General features: G+C 41.3%; 1 protein-coding gene across 1 annotated transcript in view; it reads left to right on the top strand.

Annotated features, from left to right (window-relative positions):
* Positions 1-24,629, top strand: part of SMC4 (structural maintenance of chromosomes 4) — a 51,566-nt gene that overhangs the window by 4,799 nt on the left and 22,138 nt on the right. Inside the window, exons 6-12 of the mRNA XM_083177848.1 lie at positions 11,140-11,304; positions 12,015-12,142; positions 12,292-12,432; positions 12,531-12,681; positions 17,356-17,520; positions 17,759-17,992; positions 21,476-21,661. Coding sequence (XP_083033974.1) covers positions 11,140-11,304; positions 12,015-12,142; positions 12,292-12,432; positions 12,531-12,681; positions 17,356-17,520; positions 17,759-17,992; positions 21,476-21,661 — 1,170 coding nt within the window. The remainder of the gene's footprint in view (positions 1-11,139; positions 11,305-12,014; positions 12,143-12,291; positions 12,433-12,530; positions 12,682-17,355; positions 17,521-17,758; positions 17,993-21,475; positions 21,662-24,629) is intronic.

Below are 24,629 nucleotides of genomic sequence, written 5' to 3'. Positions count from 1 at the left end.
CCTGCAGTTGTGTATTTTTACAAAACATTTGTTTTACGAAGTGTCATTTTAGCAGACTTGCATTTGCGTGTACTAGTTGTTGTAGTTTTAAAATGTGTATGCAGTGACACAATAGAAAAATGATAGCTGCTAATTGTGGGGCTACTGGTTCTTTTTATTTTCAAAAGTTCTGCTGCTATAGCGTTCCCAGTTTATCATATGCTGGGTGAGATTATTTCTGCCAAAAAGACACATTGCCTAAAATACAGTTTTGAGTCTTTTGATATTAACTCTTTCCTTGACAGAATGTTTCATCTGATACTATTGTGTTTAAAAAGGCTCCCTTAATTTCTTACTCCTGAATATGTAGAAGACCTCCGTTTGTTGGTAATTAATATGCAGTGTTGAGTTAACAGTAAAATATTTCCATGGTATAACGTGGTTTTTGGTGAATTTTTATTTTTTTTTCTATTTTAAAACTTTACAACTCCATTATTTAATCTTGCCATTAATGCTATGGCTAGTGGTAGGTGTTTGATTATGGACCAATTGTGTGATCGGAGCTTTCAATTGCCCCCACCCCCTTTTATTTTTTTTCCAGGTATTTTAAAATTAAATGTTGATTATTTTATATTAAATTTTTTTTTTCTTGAGTGAGGAATGTTGGCCATTTTTTTTTTTTTTTTTTTTTACATTTTTGAGTTTTCCATTTTCATTAGTAGTAAGCTGAAATGTATTACTTTATATGTTCCCACCTTAAAAAAATCAGTCAAAGGGCCCTATCCAAAATATAAGTAAAAATTAAACAATGGTGTTATCACATACACTGCTGTGATGTATTTTATATTTAAAGGCAATGTACTGATATCAGAAGTATATTGTAGCTAACTGATAAGAGTTCTATTATGGCCTGTAAAAAGTTAATTACAACAGGCCTTCGTTAGAAACTAGCACCATACGCAGTGGGAACACTAAATGCATCCAAGGTAACTGCTGGCTTTTGTAACAGGATTTTTCTGTTTAAAAAAAAAAAAAAAAAGTCTTGCAATACTGTCTCTGTAAAATTAAAGAAAACTACTTTGTGTTCAATATACTGATAATTGGCTACATAATATACAGTGTAGATTACTCAACACTGCTAATCTATATTTTATAAATGAGAACTGCATTTGTAATTAGGAGTAGCATCTTACCCATTTGAGTGCCAAGTGAATTTGTCAAAATAGGTGTAAAAATTGTCAAGAAAACATTTTTCTTCAGCATAATTACCTGTAATGTTTACCATATATATATATATATAGGAAATCTTATTTTTTTTATTCAACATTTTTTAGTTGAACTTGTATAACAAATGTGAGTGACACTGGCATTTTTAGCTGATGTTTTGAACATCTCACACACCGATGTTGGCACTCAGAGGGTTAAATAATTACCAACTAGCCAAATACAAAGATCGTTTGCTTGAAATTATATGTGGAGTGGACAACCTAAATATCTCCAAGTGCTTTTACTTTCCATATCCTGCTCAGTGTGCACAACAGCAATCAGAAATGTTAAAATCCTTTACACTGTCATTGCTGCTGATGATAATATTATATTTGGCCTTTTTACTTTTCCTTAAATTTTAGTTCAGTCTTTCGGTGTACTGCTTGCCCGAGTGGGACAGTGAAACACATCTTTTCTATGAAAAAGTGTTATTGTCATGTTATCAGCTTTTTGTATTTTTTTTTTTATTTATTGCTGGATCACACCTTTTTTAGCTTAAAATCCCTTCCTTTTATGTAGAATAGATGGTAATTAAACATCTATTTTAATATAAATACAGGCCTCCAATAGCACTTTAATAAAAATACAAGCTCCACAGTTTACTTGAGTGATTATTTGAGTAACAGTGAAATGGATCATTAAAAAATCCAATTCTTAATTCCCCCTACCGTTTTTTTTATTAATTTCTTTTTATATTGTGTGGTTTTTTTAATTTTTTTTAATTGAAGGTACATAAATTTTAAATATTTAGCAGATACCGGTTTACAGCTGAAATATTAGGACTAAACTAATCCTGGGGGGATGTTCTGGTGGTAACCTTTTATAACTTTATAAGCCAAATCGAAAATTATTGTGTATCTGATGGAATTCTGTTGCACCAGCTGGGAGGTGACATGCACTACATTTAACTATTAAGAGTAAGATTTGGATTTTCAAGTCAGATTTTACTATAAAAAATGAAGCATTTCCTTCATTGGAACATCTAGTATTAGTGTTTAGTTTGCCTATTCCTCTACCCTGTATGTGTGTGGTGTTTTTTGTTTTTTTTATGTAGGAGTTTTAACATACGAGCGGGATTTACATCGTGAACGCACACTTTACATACTATGTGTAGACTTGTGTAAAATGTTAGATATATATATATCTCTTTATCATCTTATCCATTGTAGTGTCCAATTGAAATAGTGTTGACAACTATTTGGAATATAAAGCCATTTAAGTTATTGAAAGGTGCTGGTAATAATTTAAACGAGGAAGACCTTTTATCTAGGATCAACTTGTATTGATATAAAATTTCCTGGAAAGTAGCCTAAACTGAGGTTGAGGGGTGTTCACATGGTGCTATTTTGCGTGTTATTCTATTAGGATTGAATCAAACAGCAAGCAAAACGCATTTGAATTGCACTATATAGTTCTATATATAGTCTTACATGCACAGTCTATTTTTCTATTTCATTTCGATGCTGCGGAGCTACATATCGGGATCGAATGCAGCTTATTTGATCCAGATACGGTTTGGATTTTGCTTATATAATCAAAATTGAATCGAAAAATAGACCAAATTGAACAGTGTGTACAGGGCAAATTTTATATATAGAACATTTCCCTTTTGTGACACAACTTATTTATTTATTAACAGTTTCTTATATAGCGCACACAGATTACGCAGCATTTTTTTTGAACATTCACATCAGTCCCTGCCCCAGTGGAGCTTACAATCTATATTCCCTACCATAGTGTTCCCGCTAAGCTGTTTTAGCGGGGCGCTGCGCCCTGCCCGATTTTTTTTTTTTTTTTTTTAAAGGGCAAAATGCGCCCTGCCCCTCACATCACCCCGCTAAAACAGCCTCACGGGAAAGCCCAGCGTCGCCGTAGACGGCGATGCCTGGCGCTTCCCCGGCAGCACAGTGGCTTCGGCCGGGCCCGCCCCCTTTGACAATAGCTGCCCAAGCACGCCCCCTTCACGACGTCGCGGCCCGGGCACGCCCCCAGCTGTGACATCGGCGTGCCCGGTCCGCCCCCTGGCGTACTGCCCGCTGTCACTCCTAGAGTGAACACTATACCACACGCAGACATTCTAGGGTTAATTTTTGTTGGGAGCCAATTAACCTACCTGTATATTTTTGGAATGTGGGAGGGAAACCCACGCAAGCACGGGGAGACTATACAAACTCCACACAGATAGGGCCATGGTGAGGATCGAACCCATGACCTCAGCGTTGAGGCAGTAATGCTAACCATTACACCATCCGTGCTGCCCCTCTGTGTGTGTGTGTGTGTTTGTTTTGTCCATTCAATTCTAAAGTATCAAGAACATTTTAATAAACTTATTTTGCATCCAATTTTTCAAGTATTGTCTGTTCTTGAATTGTTTTTATTTAGCATGTACTTGTCCTATTTTTGCATTTGTACTGTAAATCACTTTTCTCTCTCTCTCGTCAATGTATTGTCAGGCACTGTGGAATCTTAATGGCGCCATATAATTAAAACGATGATACATTGTAGTGGTCTTGGACAATGCAGGCAGAATTTTATTACCCAATAAAGAAGGAAGCTTTTGTTTTTATACAATTTATTTATTAACAGTTTCTTATATAGCGCATACATATTCTGCATCGCTTTACAGAGAATATTTGAACATTCACATCAGTCCCTGCCCCAGTGGAGCTTACAATCTATTCCCTACCACATGTACATGCGCACACACATTCATTCTAGGGTTAATTTTTGTTAGCAGCCAAATAACCTACCAGTATATTTTTGTAATGTGGGATACAATAAGGTTTCTCCATTCATTTTGCTTTTGAACACATTTTGAGCTTTAAATTAGGCCTTTTTCACTGAAATAAATATTTAATTTAGTTAGTTGAAACGTTAAACAAAAGTAAATGAAGTGTGTTTTTGTTGTTGCAGCTTTATTTGTGTTAATGCATTAATAAAGTTGCACTCACATATGAATGAGTGTAACCCTAAGGGGTGTGGGAAGTTAAGATGAATTGCCTTTTTACTCTTTTTATATGTCCATTCCTCTTACTTAGAAGAAAAACGATCTATTTAAAGATTTATTATATGTAATAGTGGGGGGGGGGGGGGGGGGGTTGTTTGATGCCTGGCCTTCTGACAAATTGACAGGTCAAGCTCTTGTCCATATGTACTCGGTAGTTTTTCTGGCGTCTCTTTTATTGGGTGTGCTGCCATTGTTCATTTTCATTACATGAATTCTTAGCTTTACACTTGCTGCTTACTGTAATAATATAGCATTTTATATGTATCTCAAGCATACAGAAAGGTGACCTACTGAAGACATCATAGCGGAGTCATCCACATCCGAATGACATTCACATGCAGCACAGATAGCTACTTGTTTAATAGGTAGAAGTGATGATGGAGCTCAATTTGTACCTCTACCATTTGGTAGGCAAAACTGATTCAGTAGTATCGTATGTAGGATTAGATATAGTTGTATTCACAAATTATTTTTTTTGTGTGTTCTTATAAATACATGGCTAAAATGTAGATATTGAAATCTACCATTTATAAAAGCTAAGAATGTGTAGGAATAAGGATGGATCAGAATGTTTATCTTAAATTTGCCATCTGCTAATTTTGTATTATCCATTGTCATGTGATGACATTTTCCGATATGTTGTCTGACAGTTACTCATAGAACATTTTTGTTATAACTGACCTCTATATTATCCAGAACATTATATTAACAAATGTTTGTCATGCAAAGGGCTTATTTTCTTCTTTTAAGGGGAGATGTACTAATCCTTGGAGAGTGATAATGTACTGCCGCCCCCAACCCCCCCCCCCCCCCCCCCCCCCCCCCCCCAGTTTGTTCCAGGGGTGTTTTTTTTTATTTATTTTTTATATCATCATTGGTTCTTTTACTTTGCTAGTTTTGATAATGAACAGAATTGTATGTTTCACATTGCCATTTCTCGGTGAGAAAAACTGTATTTCATTTATTTATATAGTGCATACAATCTGCAGCGTGTGTTTGTGTGTATGTATGTACGAGGTGTAAAATAGAATATTTTAAATTCACATCAGTCCCTGCCCTAGTGGTGCTTACAATCTACCCTACCTCGTACATACATACACACACACTGACATTATAGGGTTAATATTCGTTGAGAGACAATTAATACAGTGTATTTTTGGGGGGATTTTGGATGGAAACCGGAGTACCCAGAGTACAAACTGCACATATAGGGCCATGGTGGGAATCTGAGTTCTAGCCATTGCACTGTCCGTGCTGCCCTTTGAGTAAAACTATTGCTTAGTGAAACTATTGTGAAAATTGCACTAGGGGATTTTGAACCTAGAACTGCGCTGATTTGTCATGTTGAGATAAATTATCCAGTAACAGTACACACTTGCGTGTGACTGGCTTTCAGCGGATTTCTTATATGCCTTAGATGCAGGTCAGTCTGAAGATATTAACTGTTTTGTTCAAATTTTGAAGTGTACGCCCTGCCCAGTATATAATCATTTGTAAACCGATTGACTTACAATATATCGTTCGGTCATTGGTAAGATTGCACAGCATGTAGGCACTGTACCCTTTTGCGGAATCTGCACATCGCTTGATGGGTACCAAGCTGAAATGCAACCCCCGTTTCTTCCATGAAGGCCACTTCTGAGCCAGACTTCTCTGAACAGTCCTGGGTCCCACCTATTTCTGCCGGTTCAGAGCTAATGGCAGTATATTTTAAAATTTCAAGGGATGTAAGCATGATGTGTCTTTTCATCTGATCTAGTATTTCATCTGAACAAACCTCACCCAAATCTAAATCTCTCTGGACATGTTACATTTTCCTCACCTGCAGTGGAGCATGATTTTGTTCATTAGAGAAAAAATGTGCTTTGTGATCCATTCTGTATGATTGAGGAATGGTGTGGTCGACCCGGCTTAGTTAAACGCGTAAAGATAATTGGCATCCGCCGGAGCAGCAGTAACGCTAGTTAGACACTGGTAACTGATCGGCGGGACCATGGTCAACAGGACTTGAGGTTTTTTTGGTGACGAATGTCACAGGGGTCCCTAGGGACACTGTATATGTGCAGTGTCCCCTCGCATGGCTCACTGCGCTCAGCATACTATTCTAACTTTGTCCTCTTGTCTAGTAAAGCATGATCTAAGTGGACAGGCACCAAAAAATCCTGTAAAAGTCCCATCGACCATGGTCCTACCAATCAGCTGCTGGTGTCTAACTAGGATTACTGCCGCTCTAGCGGCCGCAGACTATAATTACGCATCTTAACTAAGCCGAGTCGACTAAGGGTGGTCAATCTAAACCCCGTTGACCCGGCATCTGTATACCTTCTGTATTCGGCCCTATACTCGTAAGAAATAATCCTGACTTTGAAAGTGAACCTATAAGAATCGATGTTCTTTTGAAGACAAAGGGTGGTCAAACCAAATACTGATTTTTGATTTAGACTTTTCTTCTGTTAATTCATCTTGCTTTTTAGTAGTTGATAAAACTATTATGACTTTTTTTAAAAGCATTCTTAACTTGAAGCACTTTTTCTAAACCTGCGTAAAACTTTTGCGCAGTATTGTGTGAATTATAATATGATTGTTCAGTATACCGAAATGGCTGCTGTCGGGCTGTGACAATGACTCCATATTTTTTTTTTATTATTATTATTTTTACATTTTAGATTTATTTAGTAATATAATAATAAATATATGGGCAATTCCGATGTAACTCTCAGGTACAATATTTGTGGTAAACATCTAGAATGTTACAAATTTAACATGCACACAAAGAAGCAAATTTTACCACAATTTTATCTACCACCGGTGAATAAAAATATGAAGTGTGAACAAGCCTCACCATTGTCTGCTATAAATCAATTCATTCTTTAAATGTAACGGATGTAACCAGGATAGGACATGGTAATTTCAGAAATAAAATATATGCCTGATTTATCTGAAACTACAACAAATATGTATTCCGTGCTTTTTAACAATAAAGCATACACCACACATTGTTTTAGTAAAATATTCAGGAAAGTTTTTTTTTCTTATTACGTTGAAGATATTTAAAGAAATGTATGTAACGGATGTAACCAGAAAATAGTCACGGCTGTAACTATCAAATACATTAATCAGGAAATTAAAAAAGGCCCCTTGCATTAACTGGTACAGGGTCATTTACCTTTCTAATGCCCCCCATACACGGTCCGTTTTTTTCGGTCCGTTCTGTACTTTTAAAGTACACATCGGATCGCATCCCTAGTGCATGCAGTGTGCATGCACTGCGATCCGTTCCGATGTGTACCTAGTACAAAAAGTATGTGCAGCACATACTTTTTGTACCATACTATGTGATGCGCGGGAGCGCGCATCGCATAGTACAGAACGGAGCCCTACACAACGGACCGTGTATGTGCTCCTTAATAATGTTTGCAGATGGATACTATATCTCATCAACTTGTTTTGGCCATAACCACCCACCTCTGACTGGATTCATCACCCGAACACAGAACTCTCCATTCTCATTTATATCGGTGACAGTCCCACAAAATAGTGGTCATGGTGAAAAAAGGGGGGGGGCTATTCAAAATATGAATTTCCCAGTCATAAGGGGGTATCCAATCGTCCGCGGCTATTTCCGACGGGAATTAGCGGAGGGGGCCCTATTCAATGCTATCTTTACCAACAGCAATGAAGAGGGTTCGTGGCAGAATGGAGTCAGACTTTAAAAGCTGTCAGGCCCGTTCTGCCAATACCGGCTGTGGATTGTCACTCTTCCGAACGTAGATCGGCAATCCACGTCCATTTTCGTGGTCACGCCCCCTTTCGTGGTCACGCCCCCTTTCGATGATCGGCAGATGGGACATTGATTCCCGCGTTACGATTTGCCGTCGGGCAAACAGAAAATGGTCCAGGATCACGGCTGTCGGGAGGGATCGAGAGCCGTGATCCTAGAACACATACCCGCCATAGTCTATAGTCCTAGGGGGGTATTCAATCTGGGATCCTGGCCCGTTAGCGGTCAGATTGACCGCATAATGACAGACTGGATTCAATGTCCCGCCTGCCAATGGGCGCAAAGTGGGCGTGGCCATGAAAACGCCCTTGGGTTGTCGATCTGCGGCCCAGGTAACGACAATCCACGGCTGTTATCGGCAGAACGGGCCCGACAGCTTCTGAAGTCGGGCCCGACAGCTTCTGAAGTCCGTTCTGCCGTGATCCCGCATCAATGCTGTCGTTAATGACAGCATTGGATAGGGAGCCGCTGCTATTTCACATGTCGGAAATAGTGGCGGCACATTGCATACCCCCCAAGTCTATAGTAATTAAAAAAAAAAAATCTTCTGGTAACAGTGTCACATGAACTTGGATTATTGTAGTGTGTGTGTGTGTGTGTGTGTGTGTGTGTGTGTGTGTGTGTGTATATATTCAAAAGTTGAGGACATGTACTGTCAGAAATTAAATTTGATAATCAGTATTTAATGTTTTAATATGAAAGAGAGAAATACAAAGAAGGAAGCTGAGACACCTGCAGGGTGTCCATTGCATGTACTGTTTTTGAGGCTTTTACTGTTTTTTTGTTAAGCAGCTAATAATGGAAGGATTGTTGTGACACAAGTGATTTTGAGGGACTCTTGTCAATTAATGCCTGTGATTATCACCTTCTTTTTGAAGGTCAGTTCTGTCATTCTGTTTCTTGATGTGGCTGCTTCTGCTCACCTTCTGGCACGAGTCCATTCTGACCTCCTTTTTTTTTTCTGGTCTTCCGCATTTTTTTTATTTCTGCAGCCTTTTCTGTGTTGTCTGGCTTTGTATTTTCTCATTCTTTCTGCAGGTGTCATAGCTTCCTTTTTTTGTATTTCTCTCATGCATATTCTCCATCTGGGATAAGCAAGCTAACGGGCATTTGTTGTTAATGTAACATAAACTGTTACGTCCGTATGTTACATAGGTACAGAACGGCCAAAGGTAATAAGTTGTGAACAAATGTCAAAGGAATTTTTAATCCTCTCAAAAACTATTCGAGATCTGGTAAATATCATGCATTTACTCATCTTTTTAACCAAAATATGGGGGAAAAAAATACCAAAAAAAACAAAAACATAACTGATGTAACACTTAATATGTGCCACATGTAACGCACTAACATAAAACCACATGAAATACTGATTATCAACAAATAGTTTCAGTATATGTCCTTAACTTGTGTTTATTTACTACAATAATCCATGTTTCTTACCCTTGTTCAGAAAACAGCAATAGATAATTAGTGGTCAAAATCAGTGTCTAACCATTACTGAAATAAGACAAAATGGCATCCTGTCATGTGACACACTGTTACCAACCAATTTAAAAAAAAAATACTATATTCTATGACTGATGCACTGGGATATTCATATTTTGAATATACCAACTTTTTTTTCTTATGACCCATGTACACTTTTTGCTGGAAGTGTGTGTGTATATTTATTTGTTCACATAGTGCAGATAAAAAAAATGGTCATATTGAAGGAAGGTGGAGAGAGTTTTAAAGAAAAATGACAATGCTTTATGCTAGCAGATAGAGATAGATATATATATCCATCTATCTCTATCAATGCAGAGAGCACTCACCAGGGTTGCTGCTTATCCATAAAGATCACCCATTTCCAAAACCATTTGTTATTATTATTTTTATTATATCTATCGTATTGTGGGGGGTGGCGGCACTTGAAATAATTCATGCAGCAGGCAGATGTACCAACGTTTCAAGACCCGGTGGTCTCTTTTATCAAGGTGCCCCACCCCCAATACGATCTGTCTTAACAAAAAAAAAAAAGTTGTTTTCGAAAGATTATCTTGTCCCTCACCACATCATTGAACATAAGGATGACACCTATACACATTGTACATAGTTATATATTTTTTTTCCCAGAGAATGTTTTCGATCTCGTGCTCTGATTCACAAAAGTTTGAGAACCACTGTGCTAGGGTGATCTGCAGACAGGCGCTGGTCTGGAAGGCGGAATACACTGCATCTGCGCTTCCTAGAAATAAAACCATGGGGGGAGGGTGTTTTATAGGCGCTCAGTAAGGGGCATGGGACTTCCCATATTTAAGTCTCAAAAATGCTAAAATATATGTAATGGACACATGTGGGAACAGCTTGCAGTACTGTTTTGTAATAATTATATTAATTTTATCATAAGGTACAGCAGAAGAATATAAACATCAAATGTCACTGCTGTGCAAAGGTGGCATTCAAAATAGCGTAATCTATGTGTAGTAATTTGCAAATTGAAAAGGAGATTAAGGTATAGCTGTAAATCCAAACCAAATGAAACATGCGTGCTTCTTTATTTAGAAGAAAATATGAAGTTGTTTTTTTTTTTTTTTTTTTGCATCTTTTCCAAATGTCTATAAGGTATTTATTAGTGTATTTGAGTAGAGAGAGACTACATATTTTTACTTTATTTATGTATGTAGAAAAATGAATAATGCAAATTGCGCGCACCTTGGGATAGCTGGTTTTGTAAGTGCATGAGCTGAAACAATCCATTGGAGCAGTATTCTTATCAGGTACTCAGCCAAAGCATTGATATATTGAATTCCACACTGGCAATACCGACAGCTTTTTGGTGCCTCAAGCCCCTTCCTTATTGGTCAGCCATAACAAAACTCTGTCAATTCAATCTGGTTTTATTTTTATCCTGAAGAAAGGGAGCACATCCCCAAAATGTTGATTACTCATTAACCCTTTTGAGCGCCAAGTGAGCTTTTACATTGTTTTATGATGGGACAGTTTAAGGTCTACAACAGAAGCTATAAAATATATATTAATATTTTTATGCTTCCTGTTTAGTTTGAGTATCTTGTTTTTGATGGTTTTTTTTGTTTTTGTTTATGATCAACACCAATTGCAGGGTGAAGTTGAGCAGATTGCAATGATGAAGCCTAAAGGACAAAATGAGCATGATGAGGGAATGCTGGAATATTTAGAAGATATTATTGGTTCATGGAGATTAAAAGAACCAATTGAAATTCTGTGTTGCAGAGTTGAAGCTCTAAATCAGCAAAGAGGGGAAAAGGTAAGTAAGGTCTCTTTTCATTATTTCGAAGAGCAATGTTGGAAGATCTTTATGCCACATATAGTAATCTAAGCATAGTGGCCTCTTGACCTAACAATTTATTAAAAATTGCAGTTTTTCCTGGGGGGAGGGGAATGAGCCAATCGGTATTCCGTCACCTGCAGTTTTCGTCCATGTCCTTTTACTGGGGTTATTTTTTGGGGGGGAGGGGGTTTGAATCATCAAAATGAGCGAAAAGAGCTTATGGTGGCATACGGATTGGCAAAAAATCCGGCACAGATTGATTTATGCTAGGAATTCCCCTGTATCTTATTAGCTCCCTCTGCTCTGGTTCTTATTAATGAGCTTTTTATACATGTATTAACTCCTAAATGCTCACATGTGGTATCACAAGCTGCATTGAAGCCAATCCATGAAAATTATTTATTCTGTGACATTACTAAATAAAAATAAAGCTGTAGCTGAGTTAGAGTTTTTGAAATCGGTTATAACGTGGAATGGCCCTTTTGTATGTATTTTTGCTCTTAAAGCGCAACGGTGACCATGGATTTAAGGTTTCTTTTGCAAATCATTGTTTTGTATGATTTTGTTATTTGATATTGCTTTATGTATTAAATATGTAAATGTTATCCCAGACATTTTATTATTTATTTTAATAAACTTTAAATTTAGCGGTTATTAACTACAATCCTTTTTTTCTTTTTTCACAGCTTAATAGAGTGAAACTTGTGGAAAAAGAAAAGGATGCATTAGAAGGAGAAAAAGATAAGGCTATTGAATTTCTAACTGTGGAAAATGAAACTTTCAAGAGAAAGAATCAGATCAATCAATATTATATGTAAGTGATGAGGCAATAGCTTGTGCCCTGTATTTAAAACTGGCAGAACCTTGTCCTTTTTTATAGTGATCTCTGCATTTGTATTATACATTTTATTGGAAGTTAAAATAATTCTAAAAGAAAAAATATTTTGTTTGTCTTTATTGTAGACATGACTTGCAGAAACGTACTCAAGATATGGATGCACAAAAAAAAAAGATTCAAGAAGATACAAAAGAGGTTACTGAGAAAAGTAATTTGTTGTCTGAAGAAATGAAAGAGAAGAACAAAGCTTTGAAGGACTTTGAAAAGTAAAGATCGATTTGTTTCATGGGTATTGTGATTTCCTAATTTAAGAAATGTAGTATTTTGTTTATTTTTTTATTGTGGTTTGCTTTATTTTTTTCAGGCAAATCAATAAAATTTCCAAATTTATTGAAGAGAATAGAGAGAAGTTTACTCAGTTAGACTTGCAAGATGTTGATGTTCGTGAGAAGCTGAAGCATTCAAAAAGTAAAGTGAAAAAACTTCAGAAACAACTTCAAAAAGACAAAGAAAAGGTAAGGCTTTCTTGTGTATTGTAAAGCGCAGTTATAGTGAATGTGACATTTGTCTATTAAACCCTATTATGTGTCTGTCAGTAAAAATGACCTCCCCATGCTTTAACATACATGTGTGCTTTGTCCAGTCTAACTTACCTACCTGAGAGGATAAAAGCCCCAAAGCATTCATAATTGAAGCTTGAAGACCCTCAATTATATTCACATGATGCAGAAGCTGCCCACTTTTAGCAATTTGGGTCTCTGCAGGCTGGGAGAAAATCTGTGATGTGGTAGTAGTGGTTTCTGGTCAGAGCTTTGGGCAGTGAGGCTGAATTAGCAGGAGTCTGTATGATGGCAAGCATATCCCTAAAGTTGGAGGTGTAGACCTTTCCCAACACAAAGCAGAAAACTTTTTTTCCCTACCAGCTGAAGGCAGGAGCCTGGTGAAGCATTTTTTTTTCTATGTCTACAACAAGGGTGTCCAACCTTTCACCTTCCCTGGGCCACATTAGAAGTTGAAAATTTGGTTTGGGCAGCACATAAAATAACAGTAACGATACCTGATCATCCAAAAAAACATAGAAAACATAGTTAGCATATTAAACTTACTTGGGAATGAAGTTAGTGAGATGTTTGACATTGTTTCTCAGCCACCAATGCATCCAGATTTGCTTCGATGGAACTTGTTGCAATTCTCAGCGAGTGCTCAAGGTGCTCATCAGATATTTTGGTTCTAGTTTTATTCTTTGTGTGCTTCATCCTTGAAAATAGCTGCTCACAAATGTAGGTGCTTCCAAATAGCGATGACATGAATAAGGCATGATTGTGAAGTGCAGGATATGTTTCTATATATTCTTTGTGAATTGCTGCACTCATCCCCTGTGTCAACAGCTGTGGTGAGTGATCACTACAGGGGGCATTATGAATATAAGTGGCATTACCAGGGGGCATTATATTCATAATGCCCCCTGGTAATGCCACTTATATTCATAATGCCCCCTGGTAATGCCACTTATATTCATAATGCCCCCTGGTAATGCCACTTATATTCATAATGCCCCCTGGTAATGCCACTTATATTCATAATGCCCCCTGGTAATGCCACTTATATTCATAGTGCCCCCTGGTAATGCCACTTATATTCATAGTGCCCCCTGGTAATGCCACTTATATTCATAGTGCCCCCTGGTAATGCCACTTATATTCATAGTGCCCCCTGGTAATGCCACTTATATTCATAGTGCCCCCTGGTAATGCCACTTATATTCATAGTGCCCCCTGGTAATGCCACTTATATTCATAGTGCCCCCTGGTAATGCCACTTATATTCATAGTGCCCCCTGGTAATGCCACTTATATTCATAGTGCCCCCTGGTAATGCCACTTATGAATAGAAGTGGCATTACCAGGGGGCATTATGAATATAAGTGGCATTACCAGGGGGCATTATGAATATAATGCCACTTATATTCATAATGCCCCCTGTAGTGATCACTCACCACAGCTGTTGACACACGGGATGAGTGCAGCAATTCACAAAGACACTGATGGTAGTGTGGGTATGAGAAGGCACCGCTGGCCTTGCTGCCTGCTCCTGCCGCCGCCACCCATCAGATCATCATCCAGCGCTGCTGGGATGGATCACGTGGGGGAAGCGCCAGCTCAGACGTCCTTCGGACCGCGGGAGCAGCTGAGTGCGCCTGCGCATTCGCACCAGCGCTCCCGCAGCCATTTTAGGTTTGGGAGAACTCGATGCTGGCCGCGGCCATCTTTACTTTGGGCACAGTGCCGCGGCCAGCACGGAGACGCTGCTGCGGGCGGACCAGGTAGTTGCCCTAAATATATTATACTATTATATTTCTTAAAATGCACTGGGCCGCATTACTACCCGACCTGGGCCGCATACGGCCCGCGGGTTGGACAAGCCTGGTCTACAACATTGCTGCTTGCCTAAAGTGACCGAAGATGAGCCACTGAGTAATGTGAGCAAAGGGCTGAAGACAAGTTTAAGAGCAACTATAGGACTGGATCAAGTAGCGTCTGTTGTGATAATCTGGGGGTGAACTCAGGGTTAACCCTTCTGTGGCCACGGTGGTGAAGCCACAGCATCACCTGACCCTGACTATTACTAAACCCTAAGTCAGCTGGCACCTGCACAGGTCTTAGACTTAACCACTAATAGCCAACTTTAAAGGGCAGGCTAGCTCCACCCTGTACTTGGATGCCACCTGGTCTTTCACGGTGACACAAAGCCCCAACCGAGTCAGGGTTCTTATTGTTCACTCTATAAATTTTTTAGCACAGGCTGCTGACCGCGGGAGGGGGCACATTTTTCAGGCGGGAGGGGGCACATTTGAATTTAAAAGGGCAAGTATCCTGAACGCCGGTATTCACATTATACCAAACACCATAATGCTTATCACATATTCCACATAAGTGCCACTTACCTAACGTACATGCTCCTTGCCAGGGGGGTTATAGGCTCATTGCCATGGAGGGGGGTTATAGGCTCATTGCCACGGAGGGGGATTATATGCTCATTGCCACGGAGGGGGATTATATGCTAGTTGCCAAGAGGGGATTACATGCTCCTGGGGTTGGTGTACAGTCCGTCAGCGCTACTGGAATCCGCACTTCCAGGTAGCGCTGGGCGCCCTGACAGATGATAGAGGTGCACGAAGACCTCTAGCACCTGTGACCTCCATATTTGTAGAGGAAGCAGAGTCTCTGTACATACAGACAGGTGGGATAGGGGAGGGTGAGGGGGGTTGGCACACAAATGGGAAAAAAAAAAAACATTTAAAGCAGGGTACAGTTGCATACACTCTATATCACTGACCACCTCTTAACAAAGCATCACTGATATGCTACATAAGCACCAGCTCATCTGTATGTTTGGAATGGAGCTTACTTCTGCTTGGTATGGAAAGGAGAAGGGGAGGAGGGGGGAAAGAACTGTTGGTAGGCTTCCAAGTTCTGTCTGTAGTGCACCAAACAGCCAGGCAGTGAACACTCCTAAGCCCCGCCCCTTCACAAAGACCGTTATTATGTATTGCTGCTGAGTGCTGACGGACACAGCAGCCTCACAGCATTCAATGACTGCAGCTGCAGCATCCGCAGCCTGAACTTGACAGCAGGGGGGCAGGCGGAGCATCCCTTCCAGCTGTCAGATCTATACACACAGCGCAGCAATTGGCCCCAATGCTGCAGAACTGCATTGGCCTGGGGGGCACATGGCACCCTGCCATACCCCCCACTAAGCAGATCTATGGTCTCCATGCAGGAGTAAGTAATTGATAGACACTTTCAGTCACCACGCCAGGGCTGAGATAGGGACTGTCAGCGTGGCTATGGAGACTGCAGGGCTAAGGGGGTTGCTGCTGTGCTCAGCAGCGTACACTGTGAGTGCGGCAGCGGGTGGAGACTAGAAGTGAGGTGTCTGCCACGGAGGGACATTAATGTCAGCGGCGGCTATTAACTGTGCAGGGCAGCTATTACCTTATTAACAGGGCAGGGCAAATTTGGCGGGTGCAGCACCCTGTGAAATAAGCCTAGCGGGAACACTAGTACTAGTAAGAGGATAAACTGACTATACAACACAAAGATAAACCAGGCTCTGCACATGAACATGGACTAAAATATACAAACAAGGACTGAACACAGGATTTGCAGCCTTTACCGCTATAATGCGAATCCGTCACAATTGACCAAACAAAAAACTATAACCAAGGTACTGTGGATAGGTTTGCAACCTAACCGCTTAAGTGACAGTCACCAGGCTAGACAAAGGCCTCCGCATCGGCCATGAGTAACACAAACATACACAAGACAAGTAGGCACGCGCTTAAGCCTGCACCCTAACCGCCTCCATGACTGTCTCAGGACAAGAGTTATGGCTCCAGCTGGTGCTGTGAGAATACCAATGGCAGATTGTAATGAAAGGTGCGACTTAAACCACAATGCGTGGAGAAGACGCAGGTACTCGCAGAAGCTGGTCAAGATCTCACACACTGGAAGCAGCGATTCTCTGACACAGGCAGGATCTAACGGGACACCCGGCAGGTGTGCTTGCGGCAATACTTAGACACGGGCAGGAATAAATGTAACTCTGTAGTAAACTCAGACATTAGTTAGCTAGGAACTCTGAGAACATAGAAATCACCAGTAACAAGGAGTATAATAAGTGTATCACAGGAATATATTTGGCAGGGTTTATTGCTTGGAGCATACCTATAGCCAGTGGCTTAGGAGGCAGCCACACCCAAAGACAAATCAGCCAAAACCCGGAGCACTGATCCGGTGAACTCATAAAACCCACACAGAACATGAATAACCGTGGCTGATGTGGTCGCAGCCAATGACAGTGCCAGGTCTTCGCCTCATTGAGTTTTGTCAGCTACTGTACATGGAACCTTTACCGCAATAATGCAACCCACTGTTTGCTTTACACAAAGCCTGTTCCCAGTGTTCACACAGTGCAGATAAAAAAATGGCCATATCGAAGGAAGGTGGACAGAGTTTTAAAGAAAAATGGCAATGCTGTATGCTAGCAGTTTTTTATATTTATGTTATTTTAACATTCCAAATTCCCCCCACTCCAATGAGAATATATTTGTTTTAGCGTTTTATTGTACTCCGATTACTTTTCCTTCATTGTTATTAAGTGTCTGCTGTTCTTATCTGTACATGTAGGTGGAAGAATTACAAAGTGTACCTGCTAATAGCCAGAAGCTTATCGATGAGGCCAGCAATAAAAAAGTCATCCTTGAAAAGGGAAAAGAAGAACAGGAAGAGAAACTGAAAGAAGTTATGGATGGCCTCAAGATAGAAACAAAAGGTTTGCAAGAGGATAAGGAGGTGTGTATCCTAATCTTGGGTCTCAATTGGTGTTAAGTAAAGATAAAAGCCAAACTATTAAAGCTTTCCACTGCCCTGTTAGTGCAGGATTGTAGAATCTTAGTAGTGCTTTGGAATGGTCTTATAAAATTTGACATGGTGTAGTTAAAATAAGGAACTGATTCGTTTTTGTTTTTTTTAAAGAGGGTTTTATAGACCTATGTGTTTTTTTTTTTCTTCTTTATTTTAAAACTTTAAGGTGAAAGAGAAAGAGCTGATGGAGTTAAACAAGAGTGTGAATGAGACCCGTTCAAAGATGGACGTGGCACAGTCTGAGCTGGATATTTATTTGAGTCGTCATAAAACTGCATTGTCCCAGCTGAACAAAGCAAAGGAAGCATTGAACACTGCTTCAGCAACATTGAAAGAGAGAAAATCTGCAATCAAAGAATTAGAGACAGAGCTTCCAAAGGCTGAAGAAGATCTTAAAAAGGTGTGTGTGTGTGTGTGTGTTGTGTTTAGTTATTGAAACACTGGATTGAAGGACCATGAAAGTCACTGATGAATATTTAGCGGACCTTCCCTAAATAAAGAGTGGTATTTTTCTTTCATCCACTTGACAGGGTACTGAACATGTAGTCAAAGCTTAATTTAGGCCCTTTTAGTTCAGTCTATCTTCCCTCTTCTCTTCTATATTCACATCCTGCATGTAATCCATGTTGTGTTTCTTGCTTATTTATTACCGTCGTGATATTTACAGGAAAGATACGTTGGTACTTGTTTCCTAGCACGGCCACAATCGGGAGTAATCGTGTACCTTAACTTAAGGTACACGATTAACGCGATGGACCCGATTTCCTTTGAAATCAGGTCCATTTTGCCGGCAAAGGCAAAATCAGGTCCATCGTGTCGGTCGCGTGCATTAACATGGCACGCGACGGACGGACCCGATTTTGCCATAGGGTTCAATGTTAAAATATTTTTTACATTGTAATCGCGTTCATCGCGTCAGTCTTGTGCCATTATAATGGATGCGATGGACACGATTAAGCACATTTTACATAGCTAACAATGGGAAATGGGCTAATATGGCCCATTTCTCATTGTATATGCCCCCGTCATGCCTATAAATTAATGCCCCCCCATTGTGAGCGGCACCCCACGATTGACGCCAACCCGAAGCGTAGCGAGCCCCCGAGGGGCGGCGGTACGTGTCCTCCGACCTTTTCATACCCCTACTATCCACGTCGGCGTGGAGTTGAGAATATAAAGTGTGGCGAGCCACCGAGCCCGAAGCGTGGCGAGCGGACGCGTATACCTGTGAAGTAATGTGCGTCCCCTCGCGGGGCTCGCCACACTTTATATTCTCAACTCCGCACCGACGTGGATAGTAGGGGTATGAAAAGGTCGGAGGACGCGTACCGACGCCCCTCCCGGGCTCGCCACGCTTCGGGTTGGTGTCAATCGTGGGGTGCTGTTCACAATGGGGCCATTTGGGGTCTGGGGACAATTTTACATTGAATCTAATGTTAAATAGGGTCCCAGGGACCCTATTCACATTTGATTCAATGTAAAAATCGGGTCCTTAGCGTCGGTCGCATCGCATGCGATGTGACCGACATGATTTTTCCGACCCGATCAAAATCGGTGTGGCCGTTCTAGGAAACAAGTACCGGTACGTTTTTGTTGAAGTTAATGAGGCACAATTTCTGGTCCCAAAGTCACTTATTCCACAGCCAGTGACTGGCGAGCCTTGCGTTGCAGTTGGGTGAATGCAGGAGGCTGACACACAATGTCAGCCTCCTCGGTTTTTTTGTTCAGTGGAGTAGCATGCCTCTGGCCTCCATAGGGTTTGCAGGCGATGTTGCTTGCTTGGCAAGTGGGAAAAGCCTGGGTGTTTTATTGTCACATTAGGCAAGGGCCTACCGGATGCGGTATTTTTAACATGATAGTGGTCAGGGCTGTGCTAGACCCTGGGGGAGAGGCAGTTCCTTTATGGGCTTTTAGTACATGGATAAATGTTTGCCAGAAAGGACTGTCACAGCTGTGAGAATATACTTTAACGCTGTGGAAGGCTAGGGGGATTATCTCCAACTACAGAGTATCTGGTTCCTGAGCTGTGCACTCATTACCATATTGATGCTGCTTCATAGTTGCTTGAAACTCTGTTTTAGTAAATGGATCTTGGTATAATTCGCATTGAGCATTCTACATTGCCAAGCATATGCAACTAATGGCTATTTTCCATTTGTGGCTGGGTGTAATTGGGATCCAACAGAGCATTTGTACATAGCATTAGTGTTCTGTGAGCGTGTAAATTCTAAAGGTTCTCTTGCACTAGTACTGAGTAGGTGCAAATATATGTTCTGATGGTGATTGAATTATTTTTTTCCCGGTGTTGATGAATAGGGTGGTTGTGGCACAATAAATACCTGCAACTCATAATATTCACATTTATTTCCATGAACACAATGCAGCTGTTTTGCTTATAGCTCTGAATTATTCCCATTATCTGTTCTTTTTACTGGAAGTTGCTCAACAGTAATACATCATGTATGTTTTTAATTGTCAATCTAGGTTTCCCAGTATACATTCAGGAACTGGTGCTTTATGCACAACCTGTAATGATGATGGCCAACTGTCACATGCAGTCCGTTTCTGAGTGCTCACCACTTGCTGCACTCTGATTGATTGTGGCTGAACTAATACATCTCTCCCCCATGCATCTTAATGTGCTTGGCCAAGGGTCATCTTGTCCCTTATCAAGCTGATTGGGTGCAGTGCCTGGCAAAGTGTGTGTAGGATGTTATTTGTTTCCAGGACTTATCTTAGATTACTTTGGAAATCCATTTGGAAAGTAAGCCGTTCACTGAAAGTTCCTCATTTGTAGATGAGCAGCTGAATTGGATAGGTACCTGGTTTCTAGTACGGGAAATGGTCATCTGTCAGACCAGACTTAGGTCGACCCCGGAAGGGCGACTGTCCCCAAGGTCGACAGGGTTAAAGGTTGACATGGCTCATGGTCGACATGAATTTTTCACTGTTTTTTGAGCCGACATGTGCCGACAGGTGGTATTTCATGTCTTGCCATCCACTAGGGCATGGTGGGAGAATGCCCGAAGCATCGCGAGGGGCAGCGGTTCAACTCCAACTGTGTTCATGTCGACTGTCGGCATTCGAGAAAAAAAAAAAACAGTGAAAACCTCATGTCGACCTTGGCCCATGTTGACCTTAAGTCATGTCGATCTTGAGCCAAGTCGACCTTTAACCTTGTCGACCTTCCGGGGTCGACCTAATGACTGTCGACCTAAGCCTGGTCTGACAGATGTACCGCTTCCTCTAGTACATACCTTGTTAATATCACATCACTTATTTTTGTATTCAAAGATGCCAAGTATGGAGAAATGTGTTTTTTGTGTGTTGACTTCCTATTTACATCATGTTATCGTTGTCCACTGATGAACAATCTACATCCACCTGTTAACGTTCTTTCCTTGTTAAAAACATTTTAGTTTAACCCTTTGAATGCCACTTGAATTTGTCAAACTAGGTGTGAAAATTGCCAAGCAAACCTTTTTATTCATTATAATGACCTGTAATGTTTACAGTTATACAGGAAATATAAATTTTTACACAACATTATTTGTTTTTTATTTGAATTATTATAACAAATGTGAGAGATGCAGGCCTTTTTAGTGGATACATTGGCCATCCCAGAGATGTTGGCACTCATGGGTTAATCTTTCATTTAATTCTCTCTTGTTCTGTCCTGTAGAATTTTTTTATTTTATCCCAGCAGTCTTTGGTGTTATATAAGGGACGAGGGCCCAATTTAAAGTCACATTTACTGTGTAAAAATTCCATTGGAGTCTTTCTATACTCCATTTAATGGACTCAGATAAGGGAGTTACGTGTAAATATTCCACTGTGTCCATGTACTTCTTGTTCATTAGATTATAATGAAATACATTTGCAGAAAGAAAGTGACTTTGAAAAACTTATACAAGACGAAATCACTGTAAAAAATGGCGTTCGAGAGATACGGCAGAAAGTGGAAGAAGCAAGAAGTTCTTTATCTGCAAATCGTAGCAGAGGAAAGGTTCTTGATGCTTTGATTCAGCAGAAGAAATTGGGAAAAATACCTGGCATCTATGGAAGACTGGTATGTTCAGATGTAGTTTGTGATGGCAGTGTTCTGCAGGTAATGGGGAGCAGTTGTGTCTTTGTTATGGCAATCTGAATGTATTTATTATAGGCTCTTCTGTAATTCTGTAGAGCGATCGTCTGTGACTTCAGATGTAGAGGGGTATGGTTCCACTGGGTGAGGACCACCATCTACAAAGTTTCGAGAGTGAAACTACATACTCCACCATGTTGAAGGTGGAGATTAGAGAGACCAGGATTTTCATAAAAACACTGTTTTGCAGAATTAATAGTATGTAGATAAAATAAACCATTTGATAATAGATAGGATACAGAAAGGGAAAAGGAAGCTCTGCTGAAGCAATACATAATGCAAAACAATACATGATATAGGACAGGGGTATATACATGATATAGGACACTTGTGTCTATACATACCAGCATGTCACAGATATGAGGTTAGTGCATTCTATAACTGTGCCGTAGCATGCTGGCACGTGTAGTTACAGTGCAGCTGGAGTATCAATGGTATGAAAGGTTGCCTACTTTGTCTTTCTCTCTCTAATGCACTCTGGAGAAAGAGATGAGTTTTTCAGTCTGCAGATTTTTTTTTTTATTTGATGTAAGCAAGTTTGAAGTTCTAAAAATTGCCAAATGTTGAATATTTTTACTGCCACTGTTTATTCTTTCGAAACACATTAGGGGCCACAGGCTAACACTGGGTAGTTGGAGTGGGAGAGAGAGCTTTCAGCACCCAAGAGTTTAAACTTATTCTACCTCCTATGCAGACAAGGCTCCTCTCTGCCTCTACCCCACCACCAGGCAATTTAGTTTTTTTTTTTTTGGGTGCTGGCAGCAGCCAACATGCACCTTACAGAGGGGTTGCTATATGCAGCCTTACTACTTCAATTTTATTTTACACTGACAGGCCGGGCCCGGGACACCGCAAAGGTAAGACTCTCCCCGCAGGGAGCGTGTGGGCAAACTAGTCACACCTAGGAAGCTCAGTGTGGGGGACCGCCAGGCTACGCTAACTAGCAGACGTCTGGTCCGCCCCCCGCTCCTGCTGGACCACCAGGGATAATTTGTGTGTGGACAGCAGCGCCGGTAGCGGGGCAGCCCAGCGTGCACTGGTTGCCCGCCATTTTACCATCATTGCGTGAGACAGGATCCCTGGCGCACATTTGTTAGCAGGGAGAGTGGGCTCCCCTCACACAGCCACTTCCCCGGGGACAGTAGGCGGCACATCCTATTGCTGATTCTCGCCCACAGCTTCAGCCTCCTCTCAGGAGCCTGCTTGGGCCACATCGCTTACTCAGACGATGGTCAAGCTGGTAGGCTCTCATCTGCACCTCCCCAGATAGCCTGTGATGCCATCCCCATCCCTGGCTGGGTTGGCACCCCTGGTGTTAGAGCCGCTTTGGGTGAGCGCATTATCCGCAAAACACTGTGCAGGGCAACGTTCAGGGAAAGCTCTTCCTCTCAGCACCTACGTCCACATGACTTAAACATCTACTGGGATGATAAACAGAAAAATCCTGTAGATGCTAGTTACAGCGGTAAAAGAGGCCCTTAATTTAGTGGACCCAGCTGATAAATCCTCAGGCCCTATTTTCAAACGCCCTAAGTGGACTCTAGCTTTATTCCCCAAGTCCGAAGATTTGGAAAATAGCCTCTCTGAGGTGTGGGAGGTACCAAATAGAAAGTTCACCCTACCTAGACGGTTTGCCTCCCGTTACCTCCTCCCTTAGGAGGATAGGGCCCGCTGGGAAACTGCTCCTAAAGCAGCCAACGGTGTATAAACAGAGGGCCTTCTCCCTACCATTGAGAAGGTGCATCAAACCGCCCTCTATTTAGGGAAGGCAGCGCTTGAAGCTGCCACCCTGACATCTCAAGTGTCTGCTTCGGCAGTTGCGGCACGGTGTTCCTTGTGGCTGCGATCTTGGAAGGCGGACCCTGACTGTAAGAAAACCTTGGAGGCTCTGCCCTTTTGAAGGTTTCCTTTTTTTGGGGGGGGTCCAAACTGGAGAAAACCCAAGGGTAAGCAACCCTGGGCCACCCGGTGTCCTGACCCTAAGCCAGAGGACAAACCCTCCGCATGAAGGGACGGGCCTCCAACTGGGGGATCCCAAGGTGGGAGGCACCTGTTGGGGTTTTCAGACGTCTGGCTGGAATCTAAAACAGACGCATGGGTTCGGGATGTCGTCGCCCGTGGCTACTCCCTCGCCTTTTAGCATTGTCCACCGAACATGTTCTCTTTTCAGGGCTCTGGAGCAATCCATCCAGAAACTCCTGCAATCTGGAGTCATAGCACCGGTCCCTTCATCTCAGCAAGGCAGGGATTCTACGCCAGCCTCTCTCTATCCCGGAAACCCAACGGGTCATACCGTCCCATTCTCACCTTAAAACGACTCAACAAGTTTGTTCGAGTCCCGAAGTTCCAGATGGAAACATTGTGGACATAAATGGACAATTGGACATACATGGACAATTGAAGAAACACAAAAGGATTGGGGACTCTCACTAGTGTAAACACTTATTCTATTTATCATATCATGTACGAGAGGAGTCAAACTGGCCTTCTGGAGACTTTCACATATGGGTTAATCACCCCGTGTGTGTTTTTTATGTGACTGACAGTGGTGCACCCCCGAGTTATACCTGATTACATTTATACAACAACAAAGAGAAAAGATACTCGGGTGGGGTGCACGCTAGACTCCCTCAGAATAGTGTGGCACACTATTCTGAGGGAGTCTAGCGTGCACCCCACCCGAGTTTCTTTTCTCTGTGTTGTTGTATAGACATGCATGGACATCCAGGATGCATATCTGCATATCCCCAGCAGGCCCTGAACATCAACGGTTTCTGCAGTTTGCACTGCAGGACCGTCGTTCCGTTTCGGGCTCTGCCTTTCCGACTGTCTACCGCCGCTCAGGTGTTTACGAAAGTCATGGCCGTGATAAGCAGCAGACTTCGCAACCAGG

This window comes from Crinia signifera, chromosome 3, assembly GCF_055691185.1.
Source record: "Crinia signifera chromosome 3, ASM5569118v1, whole genome shotgun sequence".
Taxonomy (NCBI): domain Eukaryota; kingdom Metazoa; phylum Chordata; class Amphibia; order Anura; family Myobatrachidae; genus Crinia; species Crinia signifera.
The sequence above is the reverse complement of the archived record's forward strand: the minus strand, read 5'-3'. Positions and strand labels throughout refer to the sequence as shown.